We start from the raw sequence: 23623 nt of genomic DNA, 5'->3' as shown, positions 1-23623 counted from the left end.
TAATTATACCTGACTTCCAATCCTCCGGGACTCTACCTTCCTCCCAGGCCAATCTGCACATCTTCCACATCCATTCTAATACTATCTCTCCCCCATGCTTCAGCATTTCACCACACACTCCATCAATTCCTTGGGCTTTCCCTAATTTAACTTTCTTCATTGCTTCCAGAACTTCTATCTTACTGATTTCTTCCTGTCTTCTCACCTTCCTCCTTCTCCCAGCCATTCCCCAGCCACTTGTACTCGCATTACTTCCATCCTGTATGTTCAACAATTCCTTAAAGTGTTCTCTCCATCTGCTCACTTTTTCTCCCTTCTCCACTAGTAATCTACCATTTTTATCTTTCACTCCCCTGCTAACCTCACTTCCACTCTGTCTTACTCTCTTCACCTCTTTCCAGAACATCTTCTTACAGTCCCTCCACTTTACACTCAAATTCCTTCCAAATTCCTCATCCACTCTCTTCTTACTCTCTCTTACTAATCTTTTCACCTCTCTCTCTCTTTCTACATATAACTCTCTCTTCCGCCTCTCAACTTCATCCACGCCCCTATTTCTCATCCATTCATTGTATGCTTTCTTCTTTTGTGCCACAGCCTGTCTCACCTCTTCAGTCCACCACGCTGTTCCTTGCACCCCCCTCTGTCTTCTCTTCCTCCCACACACCACATCACATGCTGCACATATTTCTTCTGTACATATCCTGCACACACCTTCCATGTCCCCCATCTGCTCGAATTCATATATGCCCAGTCGTTCCTCCACTTCTCTCTTATACTCTGCCTTTTTCTCATCCACTTGTAACCTTTCCACTCTCCTTGCAACTACTCCTTCCTCTCATGTTTCCCTTCTTCTGTTCCTCCATCTTGCTTGGATCCTAATTCTGGTCACCACCAAGTAGTGGTCAGAAAGTCCACTTCCCCAACCTGTATGATCTCTTGCATCCATTACACATCTTCGCATCCTTTCATCCACACACACATAATCAATCATTGCCTTCCTTTCATTCAGTTCACTACCCACCCTTCTCATCACTCGCCATGTATACCTGTGGATCATTTTATGCCTGAAGAGGGTATTGGCTATCACCAACCCCCTCCCAGCACAAATGTCCACTAACGCACTGCCATTCTCATCTATCGCAGCAGGTACACCCCACTCACCAACTATTCCATCCACCTTCACATTCCCTACTTTACCATTCATATCACCGATCAAAAACACTCTCTCATTCCTTCCAAACTTTTCCATGCACACTTCCACATTTATCCAGAACTCTTCTTTCACTCTGCTAGCACGATCTTGCGTTGGCACATACTCACACACAATCGCCCACATTTGTATTCCGACTTTCAACTTTACCCACACAATCCTTGACCCAAGTGATCCATACTGTCTTATGCTCTTCTTCCATCTTTTACTCACAACTATACATACTCCTTCCTTTGCCGTCTCTTTCTCACCTACTCCTGCACATATACCCCATCCATACTCCCATTCTCTCAAACTTTCTCGTCTCCATTTTTTTTTAGTCATTCCACATACATCCACTTTCGCACCCTCAAGCACCTGGACAATCTCTCTCTCTTTCACCTCGTCTAAGTTGTTCCAAATATTTATGTATTTACCTAATATACCTAATTGTGATATACACGGAATGTGCTATGCTCATGGGTTTCCGTCGCTGTTTCTCAATAAGTCAAATTTAGCTTTAAACTCGTTTAAGTTTCTAGACTGGACAATCTCTTTGTCCAGGCTATTCCATAAGTCTATACTTCTGTAAGGAAAGCTATATTTCTTGATATCCTTCAAGGAGCTTGACTTTTTCAATTTCATTCCTTGTCCTCTTGTTGCTCTCTTATCCCATACAAACAGATCTCCTTTGTCAATTTTATCTATTCCCACCATGGTCCTGAACACTGCAATCATGTCTCCCCTCTTTCTTCTTTCCTCTAAGGAAGGCAAATCCAGCTTTTCCAGCCTCTCTCGGTATGACAGGTCTGCCAGATTGTAGACCATCTTGGTTGCTGTTCTTTGTATTCTGTCAATCTTGTTTATATCTTTCTTTTTGTGTGGGGACCACACTACCGCTGCATATTCTAACCTAGGGCGGATCATGGCCACTATCAATTTTTTCATCATCTCCTCATCCATATAATGAAATGCTACTCTTATGTTAGTCAAGAGTTTATAAGTCTCTCCAACTATCTTGTTAATGTGCTTACTGTTGACAAAGTGTCTTGGACCAGCACTCCCATATCTTTCTCTTCTCTCATTTTTGTGATTAATTCATTACCCAACAAATAATTCAGTGATGGCCTCCTGGTACTTTTACCCATTTCCAATATTTTAGATTTCTTTACATTAAATTTCATTTCCCACGTCCGGCTCCAATGATATATCGTATCCAGATCATCCTGCAGCATTTTACAATCCTCCTCAACCTCTACCTTCCTCAAGATCTTTACATCATCAGCAAACAGACTTGCATAACTGTTCACTCCATCTACCATATCATTTACGTAAATCAGGAACATTACTGGCGCCAACACCGAGCCTTGAGGGACTCCACTTGTTACTTCCCTCCATCCAGACATCCTATCCTTTATTACTGTCCTCATTTGTCTGTCTCTGAAAAAGTCTCTCATCCATTCCAGAAGTTTCCCCTTCGGTCCTCCTATATATTCAAGTTTCCACATTAGTCTCTTATGAGGTACCTTGTCAAAGGCCTTCTCTAAGTCTTACACACAATCCAATCAACCATCTCTCTCCTGTACCATGTCAATTGCTGCAGAGTAAAAGCTCAACAAGTTAGAAACACATGACCTTCCACTTCTGAATCCAAACTGACATTCAGCCAAAATATTCATCTCTTCTAGATATTTTATCCATCTGTCTTTCAGGATTCTCTCTCACAATTTTGCGACCATGCTGGTTAGAGACACTGGTCTGTAATTCAGGGGTTCTTCCCTGTTTCCTCCCTTATAAATTGGTACCACATTTGCCCTCTTCCATTCTTGTGGCACTTTCCCCTCTTCCAGAGAACACACGATTAAACTGTGAATTTTATCCGCCAATTGTTCTCTGCATTCCTTCAGTACCCAATTAGAAATTCTATCAGGTCCTGGGGCTTTCCTTACATCTTTAGTTTCCAGTAATTTATACACTTCCTGTACCTCCACATTTATATCTTTTATCACCGGTACATTTCTAGTCACTCCCTCCCCTTCCACAAACTCTTTTTCATTAGTGAAAACCGATTGGAAACATTTGTTCATTATTTCAGCTTGCATTGCTACATCTTTATAGACCTCTCCTTTTACTTTCAGTTTGGTGATTCCTTCCTTTTGTTTCAGTTTGCCATTAACAAATCTATAAAACAGTTTGGGTTCATCCTTACATTTGTCTGTTATACCTTTTTCAAAATTCCTTTCTTCTTCTCTTCGTATTCTTGTGTATTCATTTCTAATTTTTTTATATTCTTCGTTTGTTCTGGTGTTACCTTTCTTTCTCCAATTGTTCCACGCTTTATCTCGCTCTTTTTTTGTTATGATACTCCTTCTATTAAACCACTCCTTTTTCCTGTTTTCTTTCCCTCTTACTCTTGGTACAAATTTTTCCACTCCCAAATTATGGAGGTCTAGAAAGATATCCCACTTCCGTGTGTGTGTGTGTGTTCTTACCTTACCTAATTGTATCTGTGTGTGTGTGTGTGTGTTCTTACCTTACCTAATTGTATCTTTACAGGAACGAGTCAAGCTCATACTATCCCGTGTCTTAAACCATATTTATCGTACATATCCTTAAATTTGTGAATTGTTTTCGCACACACTATTTCATTCGGTAGTGCATTCCATTGATCAATTGCTCTGTTTGGGAAACTGAATTTCCTTACGTCTTTATCACCTCTCATCTTATGCAGTTTTTTGCAGTGTCCTCTTGCTGATGCTTCTCCATATGTTAAGTAATCATTTATGTTTATTTTCTCCTTCCCTGATATGCACTTATATAGCATTATTATGTCACCTCTTTTCCTTCACTCCTGTAGTGTTGGTAGACTCAGTTTATTTAGTCTTTCTTCGTAGCTTAGGTCCCTTAAGCTTGGTATCCATCTTGTAGCGGCCCTTTGAACTTTTTCAATCTTGTCTATGTGCGTTTTGAGATTAGGACTCCAGACTACTGATGCATATTCCAGGGTTGGTCTAATGAATGATGTTATTATCCTTCTTAGCATGTCTTCATTTATGTATGTGAATGCTATTCTCATATTTGCAAGCAGTGTATACATGTTCCGTACCTTCTCACTGATGTGGTCAGCCAGAGATAGTCTGTTATTGATGATCACACCTAGGTCTTTCTCTCTTTCTGATGTGCATAGGGTTTTATTTCCTAACGTATAATCCCAATCAGGTCTTTTTCCACTTTTACCAAACTTGATTACATGACACTTGTCCACATTGAATTCCATTTGCTGAGTATTACTCCATTTTTGAAGTTTATTTAATTCTTCTTGTAGCTCTTTCCAAGAGTCTGTGTTGGTAATTCTCCTTTGTATTTTTGCATCATCTGCAAACATATTCAGATAGCTCTCATTTCCAGTGTTACTGTTTATATCATTTATATACACTAAAAACATGATTTGTGCCAGCACTGAGCCATGTGGTACTCCACTAGTCACTTCTTTCCATGATGAGTAGTTTCCTCTTATTACTGTTCTCATTTCTCTTTTTATGAGAAAGTCTTGCCTCCAACAAAACAGTTTGCCTCGAATTCCTCCTTGATGGTACAGTTTCCATAAAAGTCTTTGTTGTGGTACTGTGTCAAAAGCTTTCTTGAAATCTAAATAGATACTCTCCACCCATCCTTCTCTTTCCTGTATTGTGTTTGTTACTCTGTCATAGTAGCTCAACAGATTAGTAACACATGATTTTCCTTTTCTGAAACCAAACTGTCTTTCTGTTATCATACTGTGTTCTTCTAGATGATTTACCCTAGCTTTTCTTATAAGCTTTTCTAATACCTTGCTTACAACACTGGTCAGTGATACTGGTCGGTAGTTGAGTGGATTTTGTCTGTTTCCTTTCTTGAATAAGGGGACAATATTTGCTTTTTTCCAAATATCAGGTAGTTTATCTTGACTCAAGGATTTCTTGAAAATTAAAAATAATGGTTTACTTAACTCCTTTGCACATTCTCGTAGTACCCAACATGAAATTTCATCAGGGCCACTTGCTTTTCCTCTGTCTAATCTACTTAACTCCTCCTGTATTACTTTTTCTGCTATTTTTATATCTGGTAGTACTGTATGTGTGGACATGCTTGTTCCACATAGTCCCTCTCAAAATTTTTTTCTTCTGTAAAAACTAATTGGAAATTCTTATTTAGTGCTTCACAAATATCTTTCTCTTGTGTATAAGTAATTCCCTCGTCTGTATTGGATTGTATTATATCTTTTACTTTGGTTTTGCTTCTGATATAGCTGTAAAACAGCTTTGGTTGATCACTACTTTTATTTGTTATATCCCCCTTAAACTGTTTTTGGGCTTCCCTCCTTATTCTTGTATAATCGTTTCTTGCCTGTTTGTAATTATTATACGCCCTTTCACTATTGTGTCTTCTGTATCTATTCCACAACAAATCTCTTCTTTCTTTTGATTTTTTACATTCTGTATTGAACCATTTCTGTATTTTCTTATCTGCTTCTTTGTGCTGTGGGATGTACTTCTGGACTCCTATTTCATAAAATTCACAGAATTTTTTATATACAGCATTTATATCTTGTCCTCTAAGCTCATTTTCCCAATCAACTTCTAAGAAATACTTCTTTAGGTCTTGATAATTTCCCTTTTTATAGTTTAGGCTCTTTTTGTAACTGTCATTGCTGTTTACTATGTCATATGCTATCCTTAATTTATAATTTAGTACTGCATGATCACTTTTGCCGAGTGGAGGGTGATATATTAAACTGTCAGTATCATTTTCTTGCCTAGTAAATATTAGATTTAGCACTGAAGGTACATCAAGTCCTCTTTTTCTGGTGGTTTCCCTCACATGTTGCGTTAGGAAGAACTCTTATACGAGATCCAGGAGCTTTTGGTCCCAACAGCTTTCTTGGCTAATTGTATCTAGAGTATTCCAATTTATATTTGTATTGAAATCCCCAGTTAGTATAATTCTTTCTGATTTCTCTTCCATTTTATGTAGTAATGATCTTAAACTCTGAATTGTACTCTCTGCCAGGTCCTCATATTCATCTCTTTCCCATGTGTTTGATCTGGGTGGCATGTACAAATTGGCTACAATTACTTTACCTTCAGATGTGTTGATCTTTACTGCAATCAGTTCTACTTGTGATGGTATATCTAGTTTTTTTTCATTGACTTTTAGATTTTTCTTAGTTAATATTATAATTCCTCCTTCTTTTTTTTAATTTCTGTCTCTTCTCCATATATTGTATTCCTCTAAGTTTAGTATGTCATTGGATATCCTTGGTGTTAATTTTGTTTCAGTTAGGGATATTATTTGTGGTTCATTATCTCTCACATAATCATTCATCTCTAGTAATTTAGATACCATTCCATCCACATTTGAGTACATCAACTTTATCATCTTGTTTATATACTTGTCATGACATGGTTCTACTACCTTCCTCCTTTTTATTCCATCCTGTTTGTGTACCACTTTCGTACCTGCAATCCTATTACTTTGTAAAACAATTTCTTCTTCTCCTCTTCTGATCTTCCCTCATTTTTTGTTTTTGCTTCCACCCTTTTCTCTTTCAGTGATTCCAGTTCCTCTTGTGTTAGGCATCTTTTTATCCATACATTTATGAACTCCTCTTTTTCCATAAGATTCTTTGCATTTTTTAGTATCTCTTCCACAGTGTTTACACTCTGGAAAGTCACCTTTAGAGGTCTTGTCTTGCTTTTCTCATATTTTCCTAACCTTTTGTGTTCCTCTATGTCTTTACTACAGATTTCCTCTGATACTTCCTTCAGTAAGCTCATTACATTTGCCATCTCCTTTTTGTCTCTTGTGATCTTGTTTTTTACTTCTTCCTCTTCTATACCAGTGATTACTATAGATTTGTTTATATCTACTGAATCTCTGACTAACTTTGGATTGTTTTGGATTATTCTTTTCTATCTATCTATCTATCTATTGCCAGACGCCTCAATCCCGTTTGGGGTGGCCACAAACAAATCGCCTCCAAGTCGCCCTGTCCCCCGCCATTTCACTACCCTGCTCCCAACTCACACCCCCCTCTCTCATATACCTCTCCACCCCATCCCTCCATCTCATCCTCGGTCTCCCCCTCCCTCTTCCACCCTCCACCTCACTCACATACAATCTCTTCGTCAGTCTTTCACCCTCCATCCTCTCCACATGGCCAAACCACCTCAGTGTGTTCCTCACAACGCTTCCTATCACATCCACATCAACACCACAACGCTCCTTTATATCCTCATTCGTCAGCCTGTCTCTCCACGTGACTCCACAAGCTCCTCTTAAATAACTCATTTCCACTGCTCTCACTCTTGATTTGTGTCCTTCCAACAACGTCCAAGCTTCACTTCCGTACGTTAGAGTTGGTATCACAATACTGTCATGTAGTAACTTTTTTACTTCCATGCTCACTTCCCTGTTTCTTATCACTGCTTTCAAGGAACCAGCAACCTTTCTTCCCTGCTGTACCCTTTCAAGCACTTCACCCTCCAAACCTCCATCCCTACTCATCACACTACCCAAATACTTAAACGTACTCACATTTTCCAATTCCTCACCATCCAACCTCGCTATACATTCACTGACTTCACCTCTCTCAAAGACCATCACTTTACTCTTCCCTACATTCACCTTTAGGTTCCGTTTCTTACACACTCTCTCAAACTCATCCACCAAGCCTTGCAGCTCCCCTTCATCTTCACTCAACAACACAGTATCATCTGCAAACAACAGTACAGGGAGTTTCCAAACACTATCCTCTTTCACTTCCTTTTTAATGCTTTTTTCCTCCACCCTTGTTTCTAAGTCTTTCTTTACTTTCACCATTTCAGCATACGTGGTTTCCACATCATTTTTGTAGCTTTCCACAGCTTCATTCACCTGTGTTATCTTCTCCTCAATATCACTGCTCTGGTTTATAAGACTGCTTACTTGCCTAATTGTCTCTGTGTCATTTTTTAACTCTTCCACTTCACTCTCGTGATTGACTACTGTACTTACCATTTCACTCATTTTCTTCCTAAGTGTACTCAGTTCCACTCTTAGTTCACTGATGGTTGTGTCTTTGTTATTGGCCTCCCTTCCTAGTTTTTCTATTTATTCCTTTTGCAAGTGCATATGCTTCTTTATTTCATCAATTTCATTTTTGAAAGCCATTTCTAGTTTGTTTACACGTTCAACCAGTCTATTGTGAGTCTCCACTTCAACCAGTTCTTGGTAGAAATCATCATTCTGCTTTTTACCTTTATCCCTTTTCTTTTCCAAATTTGCTTTACTAAAGTATGTATTCATTTTGCAATACTAAAAGTGCAAAGTATATACTTACAATCCCCGTGTTGTTGTAGTCTAAACAAACCTGAGATGGCTCAGCATATTCTTTCATCTTGTTTCTCTTTCCTTTTTGAACAAGTCTTGTTTAAACTTATTATTTTTTCCTTTTAATAATGAAAAATCATTTAGTCTAACCTAGTACAGAGCTTGACTCATGCAAAGATACTAATTTAGGTAATGCCACTGGCCGTGTTGGTTCGGTATGGAGCGCCGATGTCGCACGTCCTCTTGGGTTGAATCCCTCTACGTATGTGTGTGTGTGTGTGTGTGTCCAACTGATCAAATGTAAATAGACCATTCACTTTCCTTAATTTTAGCTGTGTTGAGGTATAACCATTGTTTTATCAAAATCCTGCAAAAAGAAAATGTATACTTATTCAACATGGGGTGAGCGTGCTTCTAGCTACATGTTTTGACAGTGGATCTTTGGGGAAATGACTGTGAATAGGGGCCAACTTGTGGGAGTTTCCATGCAAACCTTTTTTTTTTTTTTTTTTTCCCCCACATTTACTGGGCCTTGTTTGGGTGTTTTCTTTCTGTGCAAAGCATGTTTAGCACTGATCAGACCCTTGTAAATGAGGGTCTACTGTACTGTATAATGAATTGCTGTGATTCCTTGTAGTGTACATTGAAGATGATGAAAGCATTTCAGACTGCCAGTGCAGTAGTAGGAATGAGGAATTGTGTAGAGTTTTACCTCCTTGTTATAATTCACTTTTCATGCACAGCCTTTGTGTAGTATCTATTGCAGCCAGATAAGTGCATTTTAAAACTTTTCTTTTGCCCTTGATAATATTAAACAGTTCAGGTTGGCAGCCTAATCAAGTTTCTCCACAGAACCTTGGTGAGCGATCATCAGCAACAGATGAGCTTATATCAAAGGTGACCCATCTGGAACAAGAAAAGGCTGAACTGCGCTCTCAGCTGGCCAACTTGGAGGTGAGAAACTTCTGTGGTAGGGAACTGAAGGCTGCAAAACTTGAAAACCTAAATTGCTTGACATTTCCTCACCTTCCACAAAGAAACACTGGAAAGAAATGTGAATGTATTATTCTGAACTGATATCATATAAGCAACATCCATTAAATTTTTTTTTGCTTCGATAATCAAGTCATTCAGTATCCAAGGAATGCATCTTCTGCTGCCAGCTGCCAGGCACAAACATTGTGATAGTGAAGGGCTGGCTCAACTCAGTGGCATAGCTAGATGTGTGACCATGAGGGGGCATGTGGGGGGAGGGGGGGACAGTGTGGTGCATTATGAGTTACAGTAATCCCTCATTTATGTGGACATAATAGAGCCAAAGGCATGCCTGGGTAGTGGCAACATCCAGATTATGAACACTATTCCCCTACCATGCCCAGACCCTACCTATACCCACCTCCAGCCTATACCTAACCCATTTGTGCAGTACCCATGCATAATTTGGCAGTGTTTTCTGGCCATTCAGGCATATTTAGACATCAAAACACACATAAGCATATCAAAAGTAATGGTAAATACAAAGAAAACCACTGAAAACCAAAAAACACCCTACTTATACACTACTGTATGTACAGTACCCCCCCTTATTTTGGTAGTGTTTTCAGGTCATTCTGGCATATTTTGATATTAAAACATGCATAAGAATATCCTAAATAATTTTCAATGCCAAGAAAACCATGAAAAAAAAAAAACACTGAAAACCAAAAAAACACCCTACCTAAACAATATTGTATGTACTGTACAGTACCCCTCCTATTTTTGGCGCTGTTTTCAGGTCATTCTGCCATATTATGACCTCAAAACACACATAGGATTATCCAAAATAATTTTCTTTACCAAGAAAACTATGCAAAAAACACACTGAAAACCAAAAAACACCTTACCTAAACACTATTGTATGTACAGTACTGCTCCTATTTTTGGCACGGTTTTGGGTCATGCTGCCATACTGTGACTTCAAAACACACATAGGAATATCCTAAATAAATTTTAGCACCAAAGAAGCTATGAAAGAAACCTAAAGTTGCCTGCCAAAAAACATTCGGTTGGAGTACAGTACTTACCACCCAGTGCACCACCGCCGGGTTTCGTAACCCACCACCTCCAGCAGGTGTAGAGTTGTCCTGTGTGGTCTAGTGGCAAATAGTAGTGCCTAACAGAGGTCAATAAACTCTTCATCATCATTCCTAACCTGCTGGAGCTGTGTGATGACTGGTGATGTGCGGTGCAGTGATGGTGGCCTACCCACCTCAAGAGACTTTTAAGACAGACGCAAAGCTATGTCCAACGGAGACTCAACGGCTGTTGACGTGCTCGTTTGCAGATCGAAAGGTGAAGGCGGGAAACGAGCTGGTGGTGATGGTGGTGGTGAGAATGGGCTGACACTCTTGGGGGTTGCAGGCTTCAAGAATGAGTCAATCCCGGTCTGATGATAGGACTGACAATTCTGTCGGAGGATGACAGCATCCCAGACTGCCCGCAGCTCCATCGCTAAGCGGAGTGGCACCAACTCCCTGTCACTGTGAGTGCTCAGCATAGTCCAGCACCCCCTCCAGGTAACCACAGAGGACATTGAGATGAGGGACTTAAGGAGTTGCGGAGGGCTGCAAGTCAGGGTGCTCATCCTCATCAGTCCTGCTGTCCTCTTCCATGCTCGCAGAGGCGGCAGTGGCGATCTCCTCATCAAACATGGTCTGGTAACCAGGATCGCTGCTGTCGTTGTCCAGCCAATCCTGCATGTCATCAACGTCCACCTGCTCTGCTGCTTGTCTAAGGTGACTGTGGAAATCATCCGCGTCAAACCCCTTGAAGTTGTGCTTGGCATCAACTGCAGGAGATGAGACCAACCTCTTTCGAGGGTTTTGATGGAGACTTCCTTCCATGTGTTCGCCCAGTTGAACACGGCAGACTTAGGTTGTAACGCCAAAGATTCTGCAAGGTCTGCTCCCCACATGTGTCCTCAATCGCGTCCTCATCCTCCAGCACCACCATCACCTCATTCAGGAACCTCTGTTGGTACACTCTTTTGGCAGCCACGATAACACCCTGGTCTATTGGTTGAATCAGAGCAGTCATATTAGGTGACAGAAACATGCACCTAATCTGCCTGTCAAAAGCAACCAAATCCTTCTCAGAAGGATGCGCGGGAGCATTGTCCAGGAGCAGGAGTACCTTCACCTGGTTGCGAGTGATTCCAAGGACCTCCATTTGATAACGGATAACCTCCGTGATGAAATGTCTGTGGAACCAATCTCTGAGGATCTTAGCGGTAAACCAGGCCTTCACAGAATGGTACCACACAACAGGCAGGCTATCCATCAACCCACAGAGACAACATAGTTGTTTTGCATGCCCAACAACAGCGGGTTTGAGGCGGTGCGTCCTGTTAGCATTGGCGCAGCACAAAACAGAGACACGTTGTTTGGACAACTTCCGACCAAGCACGGACTTCTCCATTTCCTTAGCCAGGGTGTTGGTGGGCAAGGAGCAGTGGAACAGACCAGTTTCGTCAGCGTTATTGACTTGACCAAGAGCAAGCCCCTCGTTCTTGATCAGGCACTACACTTTCTGGTGACATGGGTCTACTTCCTCTGCTACCACGTCGAAGGCTTCACTGTGTGCCTCACGGCCAGTAAGTCTATGGTGGACCTTCAAGTGAAAGAGCCATCTCTTGGACGCCTTGAAGTCCTGCACGTTGAGCAGGCGTGCAAACTTCTCAGCAGCAGCCTTCACCTCGGTCCCACGCACTAGCACACTGGCAACACATTGCTGACAAAACCACATCAGTGTCAACCAGTCGATAATGGCGTGCCGGGCCTGGGCCATTACCTTCCTGTTGCCATGATGTATGCTTTTGGCAAAGTCCTGTCTGTACTGCGTAAGCTTGTTGCATGTCTTCTTGATATCGAACGGTGTTGAACAGGCTAGATTGTATTCACGAAGAATGGATTCTGTGGTCCAGCCCGCATCAACCGTGCCCAATATCTCACACTTCTTCTCCAGACTCAGAACCTTCTGCTTCTGTTTCTCAGGTGGTAGTGGGGCCATCACCACACACACAAGAAATACAGCAGAGCAGGGCCACAACCTGAAGAAGGTAGGGAACCATGACAAACGCAACCACAATCACGGCCGTCATTGCAAACGGTACCACTCACAAGGGGCAGAAAGGTGGGAACTGAGGTGCGGGTTTCTGTTCACCAGCAAGCAGTATGGCGCTGCAATATAACACCCAGTGGTTGCTTTCGACACAGAGGAAGCAACACACAGCAAACTGACATCTGTATATAAGGCTCACTTCCGTTTGCCCAGGCAAGGGTTAGTACCTGATGACTACAATGGATGACCAGTAGATCACCGCCTCAAGCAGTGTATGACTAATGTGGCCTGCCAGGCGTCTCTGACCATTTGGTAGGGAAGCGGACAGGTGTGCATGGTGGGGGGTTTCCCCACTAATCCCGGAGGCCGGGGGACTCTCACCATTCGGTGTAGAGGCAGACAGGCAGTTTTGCTATACATTTACTCGTGGTTTGTGGTCTGTGTTACATGTGTGGTGGCCACCGGTACCTCTCAGCCAGGAACAATGCTTGCCTCCTCCGTTCAGAAATAACCATAGAATTTTCTCGAAGATATGCTCAGTGTGTTTCCCAGGCAAAATTACATAAGTTATCTTTACCAAACCTTACCAGACCTAACGTCTCCCAGTAGGACTGCTTGACAAAGGTGGCTGACTGTGGTATTCAAATGAATACCCATACCAAATGGAAGTGTATTGTACAGTACAGTGGTGTACTGTACGTACACTCATACAGTACTGCACTATGTACAGTACAGTACTATACTATCATATGCATTGGTACAGAAATTACTGTACTCATGCTCTTATCGTATTCATAGTGCGGAAAGGAATCTCTCTCTTTGTATGTATTTACCTATTTGTATTTACCTCTTTGTAGTATACAGGAATTGAGCACTGCTCATGTTGTCCTGTCTCCAAATCCACATTTATCAAGTCTACCTTTACACACATGAATATTTTTCTCATGCACCACCTCTTCGTCTAAGTCGTTCCAAATATTTATGAATTTACCTAATATACCTGATATACACGGAATGTCCTATGCTCGTGGGTTTCCGTCACCGTTTCTCAATATGTCAAATTTAGCTTTAAACTCGTTTAAGTTTTTAGACTGGACGATCTCTTTGTCCAGGCTATTCCATAAGTCTGTACCTCTGTAAGGAAAACTATATTTCTTGATATCCTTAGCAGCTTGACTTTTTCAATTTCATTCCGTGTCCTCTTGTTGCTCTCTTATCCCATACAAACAGATCTTCTTTGTCAATTTTATCTACTCCCACCATGGTCCTGAACACTGCAATCATGTCTCCCCTCTTTCTCCTTTCCTCTAAGGAAGGCAAATCCAGCTTTTCCAGCCTCTCTCTGTATGACTGGTCTGCCAGACTGGGGACCATCTTGGTTGCTGTTCTTTGTATTCTGTCAATCTTGTTAATATCTTTCTTTTTGTGTGGGGACCACACTACCGCTGCATATTCTAACCTAGGGCAGATCATGGCCACTATCAATTTTTTCATCATCTCCTCATCCATATAATGAAATGCTACTCTTATGTTAGTCAAGAGTTTATAAGTCTCTCCAACTATCTTGTTAATGTGCTTTTCTGGTGACAAACCATCTTGGACCAGCACTCCCAAATCTTTCTCTTCTCTCAATTTAGTGATTAATTCATTACCCAACAAATAATTCAGTGATGGCCTGCTGGTACTTTTACCCATTTCCAATATTTTACATTTCTTTACATTAAATTTCATTTCTCACGTCCGGCTCCAATCATGTATCCTATCCAGATCTTCCTACAGCATTTTACAATCCTCCTCAACCTCTACCTTCCTCAAGTTCTTTACATCATCAGCAAACAGACTTGCATAACTGTTCACTCCATCTACCATATCATTTACGTAAATCAGGAACATTACTGGCGCCAACACCGAGCCTTGAGGGACTCCACTTGTTACTTCCCTCCATCCAGACATCCTATCCTTTATTACTGTCCTCATTTGTCTATCTCTCAAAAAGTCTGTCATCCATTCCAGGAGTTTCCCCTTCAGTCCTCCTATATATTCTAGTTTCCAAATTAGTCTCTTATGAGCTACCTTGTCAATGGCCTTCTCTAAGTCTAAGTACACACAATCCACCCAACCATCTCTCTCCTGTACCACATCAATCGCTCTTGAGTAAAAGCTTAACAAGTGAGAAACACATGACCTTCCACTTCTGAATCCAAACTGACATTCAGCCAAAATATTCATTTCTTCTAGATATTTTATCCATTTGTCTTTCAGGATTCTCTCGCACAATTTTGCGACCATGCTGGTTAGAGACACTGGTCTATAATTCAGGGGTTCTTCCCTGTTTCCTCCCTTATAAATTGGTACCACATTTGCCCTCTTCCATTCTTGTGGCACTTTCCCCTCTCCCAGAGAACACATGATTAAACTGTGAATTTTATCCGCCAGTTGTTCTCTGCATTCCTTCAGTACCCAGTTAGAAATTCCTTCAGGTCCTGGGGCTTTCCTTACATCTTGAGTTTCCAGTAATTTATACACTTCCTGTACCTCCACTTTTATATCTTTTATCACCGGTACATTTCTAATCACTCACTCCCATTCCACAAACTCTTTTTCATTAGTGATAACCGATTGGAAGCATTTGTTCATTATTTCAGCCTGCATTGCTGCATCATTATAGACCTCTCATTTTACTTTCAGTTTGGTGATTCCTTCCTTTTGTTTCAGTTTGCCATTAACAAATCTATAAAACAGTTTGGGTTCATCCTTGCACTTGTCTATTATACCTTTTTCAAAATTCCTTTCTTCTTCTCTTACATATTCTTGTGCATTCATTTCTATCTACTATCTATCTACTGCCAGTCGCCTCAATCCCGTTTGGGGTGGCCACAAACAAATCACCTCCAAGTCGCCCTGTCTCCTGCCATTTCACTGCCCTGCTCCCAACTCACACCCCCCCTCTCTCATATACCTCTCCACCCCATCCCTCCATCTCATCCTCGGCCTCCCCCTCCCTCTTCCTCCTTCCACCTCACTCACATACACTCTCGTCAGTCTTTCATTCGTCAGTCTTTCACCCTCCATCCTCTCCACATGGCCAAACCACCTCAGTGTGTTCCTCATAATGCTTCCTATCACATCCACATCCACACCACAACACTCCTTTATATCCTCATTCGTCAGCCTGTCTCTCCATGTGACTCCACAGGCTCCTCTTAAATAACTCATTTCCACTACTCTCACTCTTGACTTGTGTCCTTCCAACAACATCCAAGTTTCACTTCCATACATTAGAGTTGGTATCACAATACTGTCATGTAGTAACTTTTTCACTTCCATGCTCACTTCCCTGTTTCTTATCACTGCTTTCAAAGAACCAGCAACTTTCTTCCCTGCTGTACCCTTTCAAGCACTTCACCCTCCAAACCTCCATCCTTACTCATCACGCTACCCAAATACTTAAACGTACTCACATTTTCCAATTCCTCACCATCCAACCTCGCTGTACATTCAATGACTTTACCTTTCTCAAAGACCATCACTTTACTCTTCCCTACATTCACCTTTAGATTCCGTTTCTTACACACACTCCCAAACTCATCCACCAAGCCTTGCAGCTCCCCTTCGTCTTCACTCAACAACACAGTATCATCTGCAAATAACAGTACAGGGAGTTTCCAAACACTATCCTCTCTCACCAGGACCACTCCAACATCCACTACCTAACTTGTACCTCTTTTATTACCCCATCCATGTACTGATTGAACAACCATGGAGACATGACACATCCCTGTTTCAATCCAACTTTCAAAGAGAAAAATTCACTTAGTTCACCATCCACACGCACTGCAGCCTTAGCACCATTGTACATACCCTTCACAGCATTCAACAACTTCTCATCTACTTCATATATTCTTAACACTTTCCACAATCCTTGTCTATCCACCCTGTCATATGCTTTCTCCAAATCCATGAAAGCCGCATACAACTTCTTTCCCTTCTCTAGAAAGTTTTCCACTAAAGATCTAAGAATGAATATCTGATCTACACAACCTCTTCCCTTCCTAAAGCCTCCCTGTTCTCCAACTGATTTCTCTGTTCTTTCTCTAACTCTGTCAATAAGTATCCTACCATACACTTTTCCTATTATACTAAGAAGACAGATGCCCCTATGATTACTATTCTTCCTTTGTTCTGTTGTTACCTCTCTTTCTCCAATTGTTCCATGCCTTATCTCTCTCTGTTTTTGCTATCATACACATTCTATTAAACCACTCCTTTTTCCTGTTTTCTTTCCCTCTTACTCTTGGTACAAATTTTTCCACTCCCAAATTATAGAGGTCTAGAAAGATATCCCACTTCCTTTGTATCTCTCTTGTTTCTCTGAATTTTATCCAAACCAGATTTTCAAAAAAGTTTCTCAATTCTGCAAAATTTGCTTTCCCAAAGTTGTATCTTCCCTGTCTATGAAGCTTGTCTCTTGGCTCGACGTTCCCTATTATCATCTGGAACTCAGTGACCACTTGATCACTTTTTCCTAAAGGACAGAGATATTTCAATGATTCTATTACATCGGGTTCTTTGGTAAACAGTAAATCTAACCTTGCTGGTGTGTCCTTACCTCGAAACCATGTCTCCTCTTTGACCCATTGCGTCATCACATTATTCATTATTATATTTAATAACATAGTGCCCCACGCATCTTCGCCGCCTCCCGAGTCCCATTCCTCCCAGTTCACCTCTTTACAGTTAAAGTCACCCACCAAAATTATATTATTGCTTTTCTCTTTTTTTTTTTGTGAATAGCTAGCCATATCTGATATCATCTCCTGGTATTCGTCATCATTCCATTCTTTCGTCTTAGGGGGAACGTACACTATCGCCTAGGCAAACTATTTCGCCTTTGTCTGTCAACTTGTACCTTTCCTTCTGGCTGGAAGTTTGCTCTCATTCAGCCAGTCCCAAAGAAGGGTGACCACTCCCAACTCTTCAACGATCGTCCAATTGCTTTAACGTCCTGTATTTCAAAAGTTTTCGAGTCAATTCTTAATAAAAAAATTTTAAGGCATCTTTCCTATCACAACCTTCTTTCCGATCGTCAGTATGGGTTCCGTCAGGGACGCTCCACTGGCGATCTTCTCACGTACCTTTCAGACTCCTGGTCATCCTCCTTTCGGGACTTTGGCGAAAGCTTTGCCATTGCACTTGACATCTCAAAGGCTTTCGATCGAGTCTGGCATAAATCTTTAATTTCCAAACTGCCCTCCTACGGTTTCTATCCTTCTATCTGTACCTTCATCGCTAACTTCCTTTCTGGTCGTTCTATAGCTGCTGTCGTAGACGGCCATCGTTCTTCTCCTAGATCTATCAACAGTGGTGTTCCTCAGGGCTCTGTCCTATCACCAACTCTCTTCCTTTTATTCATCAATGATCTTCTAAGCTGTACATCTAACCCTATCCACTCATACGCTGATGACTCCACCCTTCACCTTTCCATTCGGTTCCCGCAATGCCCATCTCAACAGTAACTTCAAGAAATAAGGGATGAGGCTATGGCACACCTAATGTCTGACTTGGCTCATATCTCTGACTGGGGTAAAAATAATATGGTTGTCTTTAATGCTTCTAAGACTCAGTTCTTACACCTATCAACCCGACAAAATCTTCCACAGATATACCCACTAATGTTTAATAATATTCAGATTAATCCTGCATCATCCTTGAACATGCTTGGGGTTTCATTTACTCGGGACTTATCTTGGAAAGATCATATTACATCTCTTGTAAAATCTGCTTCCAAGAGATTAGGTGTGCTAAGCCGACTCCGCTCTTTCTTTACCCCTGCACAATTGTTGACTCTATACAGGGGTTTTATCCGCCCCTGTGTGGAGTACAACTCTCATGTGTGGGGAGGCTCCCCACATACAGCTCTTCTCAATAGGGTGGAGTCAAAGGCTTTTCGTCTCATTAACTCTCCTCCTCTTACTGACTCCCTTCAACCTCTGTCTCTTCGCCGCACTGTTGCATCTTTATCTCTTTTCTATCGCTACTTTAATGGTCACTGCTCCTCTGAACTGTCTGCTTGCATTCCTCCACCTCTACGTCGGGCGCGTAGCACCCGTCTGGCAGCAAACTCTCATCCCTTTTCTGTCCAACTCTCTAATGCAAGAGTTAACCGTTACTGCCAGTCTTTCATTCATGCAACAGGTCAGCTCTGGAACTGTCTCCCTCTGTCTGTATTTCCTCCTGCCTATGATCTCCAGTCTTTCAAACGCAGTGTGTCCAGGCATCTCAAAATGATCGGATCTTGAATTTGGCTCTCTATTGTATTTTGTTTTTCTCTTGGAGGGAACTGTTACTGCGGGCTCATGGCCTTTGGTTCCTTCTTCCTCGCATTTAAAAAAAAAAAAAAAAAAAAAAAAAAAAAAAAAATCTCCTAACATTCTCTCCAGTTTCTAATTTCATATATATCACTTCAGCCCTGCCTTCTCCCATTTCCACGGTATCTACATTTATGTTGTTCTTCACTGCTGTCATGACTCCTCCTCCCGTTTTTTCTTTTCTGTCTTTTCTCCACAGTTTGTATTTACCATCTCCCAAATGAACGTCAATATCTTCTTGTAATTTAGTCTCTACAAAGCACATGACATCAGGTTCACGTTCTCTCAAGAAATCGTTAAATTCAAGCCTTTCCGATATTAAACCATCAGCATTAGCATATATCACCTTCAAAGTATTTTTGATGTTTTTTATACCCTCTTCTCTCCTACTCTCCGTCAGTACCACTTCCTCAACTTCTGATCTTTCACAGCCATCCCCCTTAGTTTCCTTCACTTCTATTTCCTTAAATATCACTTCCTTACTTTCATATCCATTACTCTCCAAAAAAAAGTATTACATTCTTCCTCTGTCCTCTTATAATTTTTTTCCTTTACTTCTTCCTTCAATGATTTTAAAACTTCTCTTTCTTCTTCATTCAAATCTTTTCTTATTATAATATTTTCCATCCCTGCCTCTTTGCTTAATTTCCAGGTCACTTTAAGTATATCATCTACTACACTTTCTGCTGACAACTTGACTCTCATTGGTTTTGTTTCCCCTTTCTTATGAGGCCCTATTCTCCTTTTCTTCTTCAATTTGTTTTACCCACTTGTTTCCTTCAGGATCAATCTTGCCTAATATTCCTCTTACCAGGTTCGTGTCTTTCTCGAGTCTCACAGATTTAACCTTCTCTTCCTCCTCCCTGTTTCCAAATATTACCACGCATCTGTTCCTGTCTACAGTTTCTCTCACTATTTTCTCCTTTTTCTTCAGTATTTTCTCTACATTTTCTTCCAATTTTATCTTGTTCATTTCTCTTTCTTCCTGGATGATTTCTCTTAAGCTGACCACTTCTTTCTGTTCTTCTTCTACGTGTGCCCATTTTGCCTAATGCTCTTCCAATACGCTGCTCACCTTCTCCGTTTTATTAGTACTCTCTTCTAGTTTTCTCCTCAATTCAGTATTTTCACGCTTCAAATTTCTTAACTCTTCATTTGCCGTCTCATTATACTGGATCAGACTCTGTATAGTAATCTCCGTATTCTCAGACACATCTTTTAACACTAGATTCTCCCGGTGGCCGTGCACCTTTCAACCTTCATTAGACAGGCAGATGGGTGCTATCACTGAACATGCACTCGTGGCTTGTGGTTTTTGTTACTCGTGTGGTGGTCACCTGTACCCGTCAGCCAGGAGCCATGCTCACCTCGTACTTTCAAAAATAACCATAGGATTTTCTCAAAGATATGCTCAATATGTTTCCCGGGCAAAATTACACAGGTTAGCTTTATCTGACCTTACCATACCTAACCTATCTCCGTAGGGCCCTGTGGGAAAAGTTGCTGACTGTGGTATTGAAATGAATTCCCATACCGAATGGAAGTGTATTGTACAGTATTGTACTGTACATACTCACATACAGTACTGTACTGTATACAGTACAGTACTATCATATGCAGTGGTACAGAAATTACTGTACTGATATTGTAATCAGTGTGGGAAGGAATCTCTCTCTCTCTCTCTCTCTCTTTGTGTGTGTGGTGTGAGTGTCTCCTGGTGGCCGCATGATTTTCGACCTTCAGTAGGGAGGTGGACTGGCTCTGTCACCGAACATGTACTCGTGGCTTGTGGTCTCTGTTCAATAATGGTGGCAGTTGGGCAAGAATTAGCCTGGTGGCCGCTTGACTTTCGACGTTCGGTGGAGAGGCAGACGGGCGCTGTCACCGAACTTGTACTCGTAGTTTGTCGTCTGAGTTACATGCACAGTGGCAATGAGGAAAGAGCTGGGTGGGGATGTGTACGGATGTTTTGACACAGCTTGCGGGTTACAGTCGTATTGCTAAGGTGCTGGAGGTTCATTAGGAGTGATAGGATGAGTGCTCAGCTTTAACCATTCAGTGCAGGGGCGAACAGACATTTTAGCTCTGGTTGTGGGTTACGGACTACTTCCCACTCACGGCTCAAGCCCAGCAGCCATGATACTGAATGTTTGGACATGTTGGCTGGCCGGCTGAAGCTCTAGGGCACTTTTACGTCCAGATAATAGCAAGTAAATTCAGATAATGGTTTAATAGAGCCAAGGTCCAGCATGCGGATACTGAACATGTCCGGATAATGAGCATCCAAATAATTGAGGGATCACTGTATTATGTAGTGAGACAGACAGACAGATGGGGGGGGGGGACTATAACCCCACTGCGCATGTAAAATCTTGCAAAACTACTTGTAATGTTGCATTACATATAGAGATAGCTGCTGTTTGTCAGGGGAAGCTAGTGGGGATGTTACCTTTGACCTTAAATGGCTTGATACATGTTTGCATAAAAAACAGCGTAGAGTTTCAGCAGACAGAAATATCAAGGTATTTAAACTAGAGTTTTCATCATCAGATTCTGTATGCATATTCCTCCTTTCACTGCTGACTTCCTTCTTTCATTCCTTCATTAATTCCCGGTTCAGTAGTATATATCATCATCTTTATTATTGTCATTGCAAACCTGTCTCTGACTACTAATTGATTGGATGGCTAGCTCTGTTCCACTTTCATGGGCCAGCTTTGTTTATCCAATGACTGGTTTCCAAGCTGCACACACTCCCTCAGCTTTTGATCAAATCCACTAACGCTGAAGCTCCTTCTTAGGACTTATCCTACATTTTTTCTTGTCTTCAAAAGGGGTTCTCTTTCATATTCAAACATGTATAGTGCTTCACCCAGTTACTCTTGAATATTCCACATGTCCAAGCAACCTCAGTGTACCTTTAAGGATCACTTCACTGACACTCTCATAGCCAAAGTAGATCTTAATTTGTTGGCCAGATTGGATTTCCTGAGTTGTTAGTTGAATGTCCAGTACCAAAATTAGCAGGCTAAACCAGAACCAAATCAGAACTGGGTCAGATGGTTGACTCCAAATTTTTCCTTTGGGTTTCCTTGTCTTACTTTCCACAACAGACTAATGAACCTCAAATAATTCATAGCTTATGCATTTCCATTTCTGATATTTACAACAGCTGTCTTTCAATTAATCATGCTGCTAGGCCAATAAACTGTATTTATTTGAAATAGTGGGTTTAGGCAGGTACTTCCCATTCCCTCATCTCTTATTTTCTCCATGGCTGTGTGGCTGTAAGAACTGTAGATACCAGTTCCAGACTCATGATTTCTGGAAAATTGATGCTCTAAGTCACTGAAATTGGATTGGGCTGGATGTTTGCTGTCAGATCACAGCCTTGTCCTCTTAATTTTTCATACACTCTTCTGTCCCGCAGTGTGGCATTATAAAATTACTTCACCATTTTCATTACAGAAAAAAGAAAACTAGAGAGGAGCATAACTGCCAACACGCATTTGATTACCATTCTTGCAGCACATGCTGGGTAGAACAATTCTGTCAAATGTCCAAAAAAAAAGTAATCCTCGTTCTGTACATCTCCTTATCTGTTTTATCCATCTATTCTTTCTTTTCACTAGTTCTGCTACCTCATCTTCCGTACCTTGCATTCTCAGACATTCATTTATAATATCAGACTATCATCATTGCCTTCCATGCCTTCTCTCACATTTGAACTCATATAAACTCCTCTCACCACTCTGTTTTTATCCATCCCCTTAGCATAACCATACTATCAAAACACAGTCTTCTACCTTGTGATCTGAGACTTACTCCACATCATTCAACAAATCTATATTTCTTATCCTTTCTAGCCTATGCCACCCACATATATTCCATTACAGTTCCCTTTCTACTGCTGTCACTTGACAGTTCAGGATCCTGCCAGACCAATGTGTCACACTCATATTTTTATGTAGGTACTAACACACCCTTATACATTGTTCTTGCAGTCTCTCAACTCAGCTTTTTTGCTGTTTAGCAAAACCTTCAAGGCACACAGTAGAGCCTCACACAAAACCAGTTCAAACTTATAGCTTTTACAGTATTACAAAGGCTCTCACTTCTGTATAGAATCTGTATTGAGATAGTCCCCTTACTACAGAACTCCCGTGCTTATATATCTGCAGAATCTGAAGCTACATTCCTCAGGTGTTTCCCATATAAACCCTTAAATTTTCTTTGAACATTACATAAACTTTTGTAAAGAAGTATGTTTTCAAATATTTTTCTGTAGTTTGTACTTTAGTAGCTTAGGCTCAGACATAATTGAAGTACAAAATTTTGTGCATGTAGAATATTGTAGTTTATACATGCATTACAGGTACTCATTTGATGATGCTTTTGGAAGTACAGTACAGTATAATAGTAGTAGTTGACTGAAGCTCTTACTCAAACACATTTTTACTAATCATTCAGTATTTAACTTCATCACTGCATTCTTTAAAGTTGTGTTTAAGCCTCCTCATTAGTACAGCTGTAGAAATGTCTCTCTCTTGCTTTTGATCTTGCAGTTATTAGCTAAATAATATTGTGATCAAATGGATGTGCGAAGGAAAAATGA

General features: G+C 41.0%; 1 protein-coding gene across 4 annotated transcripts in view; it reads left to right on the top strand.

The window, feature by feature from the left end:
* The window catches only part of LOC145395050 (uncharacterized), a 1083039-nt gene that overhangs the window by 941990 nt on the left and 117426 nt on the right, over window positions 1-23623 (top strand). For all 4 annotated transcript variants that reach the window (XM_080268801.1, XM_080268802.1, XM_080268803.1 and 1 more), the window contains exon 35: window positions 9395-9496. In XM_080268801.1, coding sequence (XP_080124927.1) covers window positions 9395-9496 — 102 coding nt within the window. The remainder of the gene's footprint in view (window positions 1-9394; window positions 9497-23623) is intronic.

This window comes from Coenobita brevimanus, chromosome 29 (assembly GCF_032717465.1).
Source record: "Coenobita brevimanus isolate Jiangsu-jjx chromosome 29, ASM3271746v2, whole genome shotgun sequence".
NCBI lineage: Eukaryota > Metazoa > Arthropoda > Malacostraca > Decapoda > Coenobitidae > Coenobita > Coenobita brevimanus.
The sequence above is the reverse complement of the archived record's forward strand: the minus strand, read 5'-3'. Positions and strand labels throughout refer to the sequence as shown.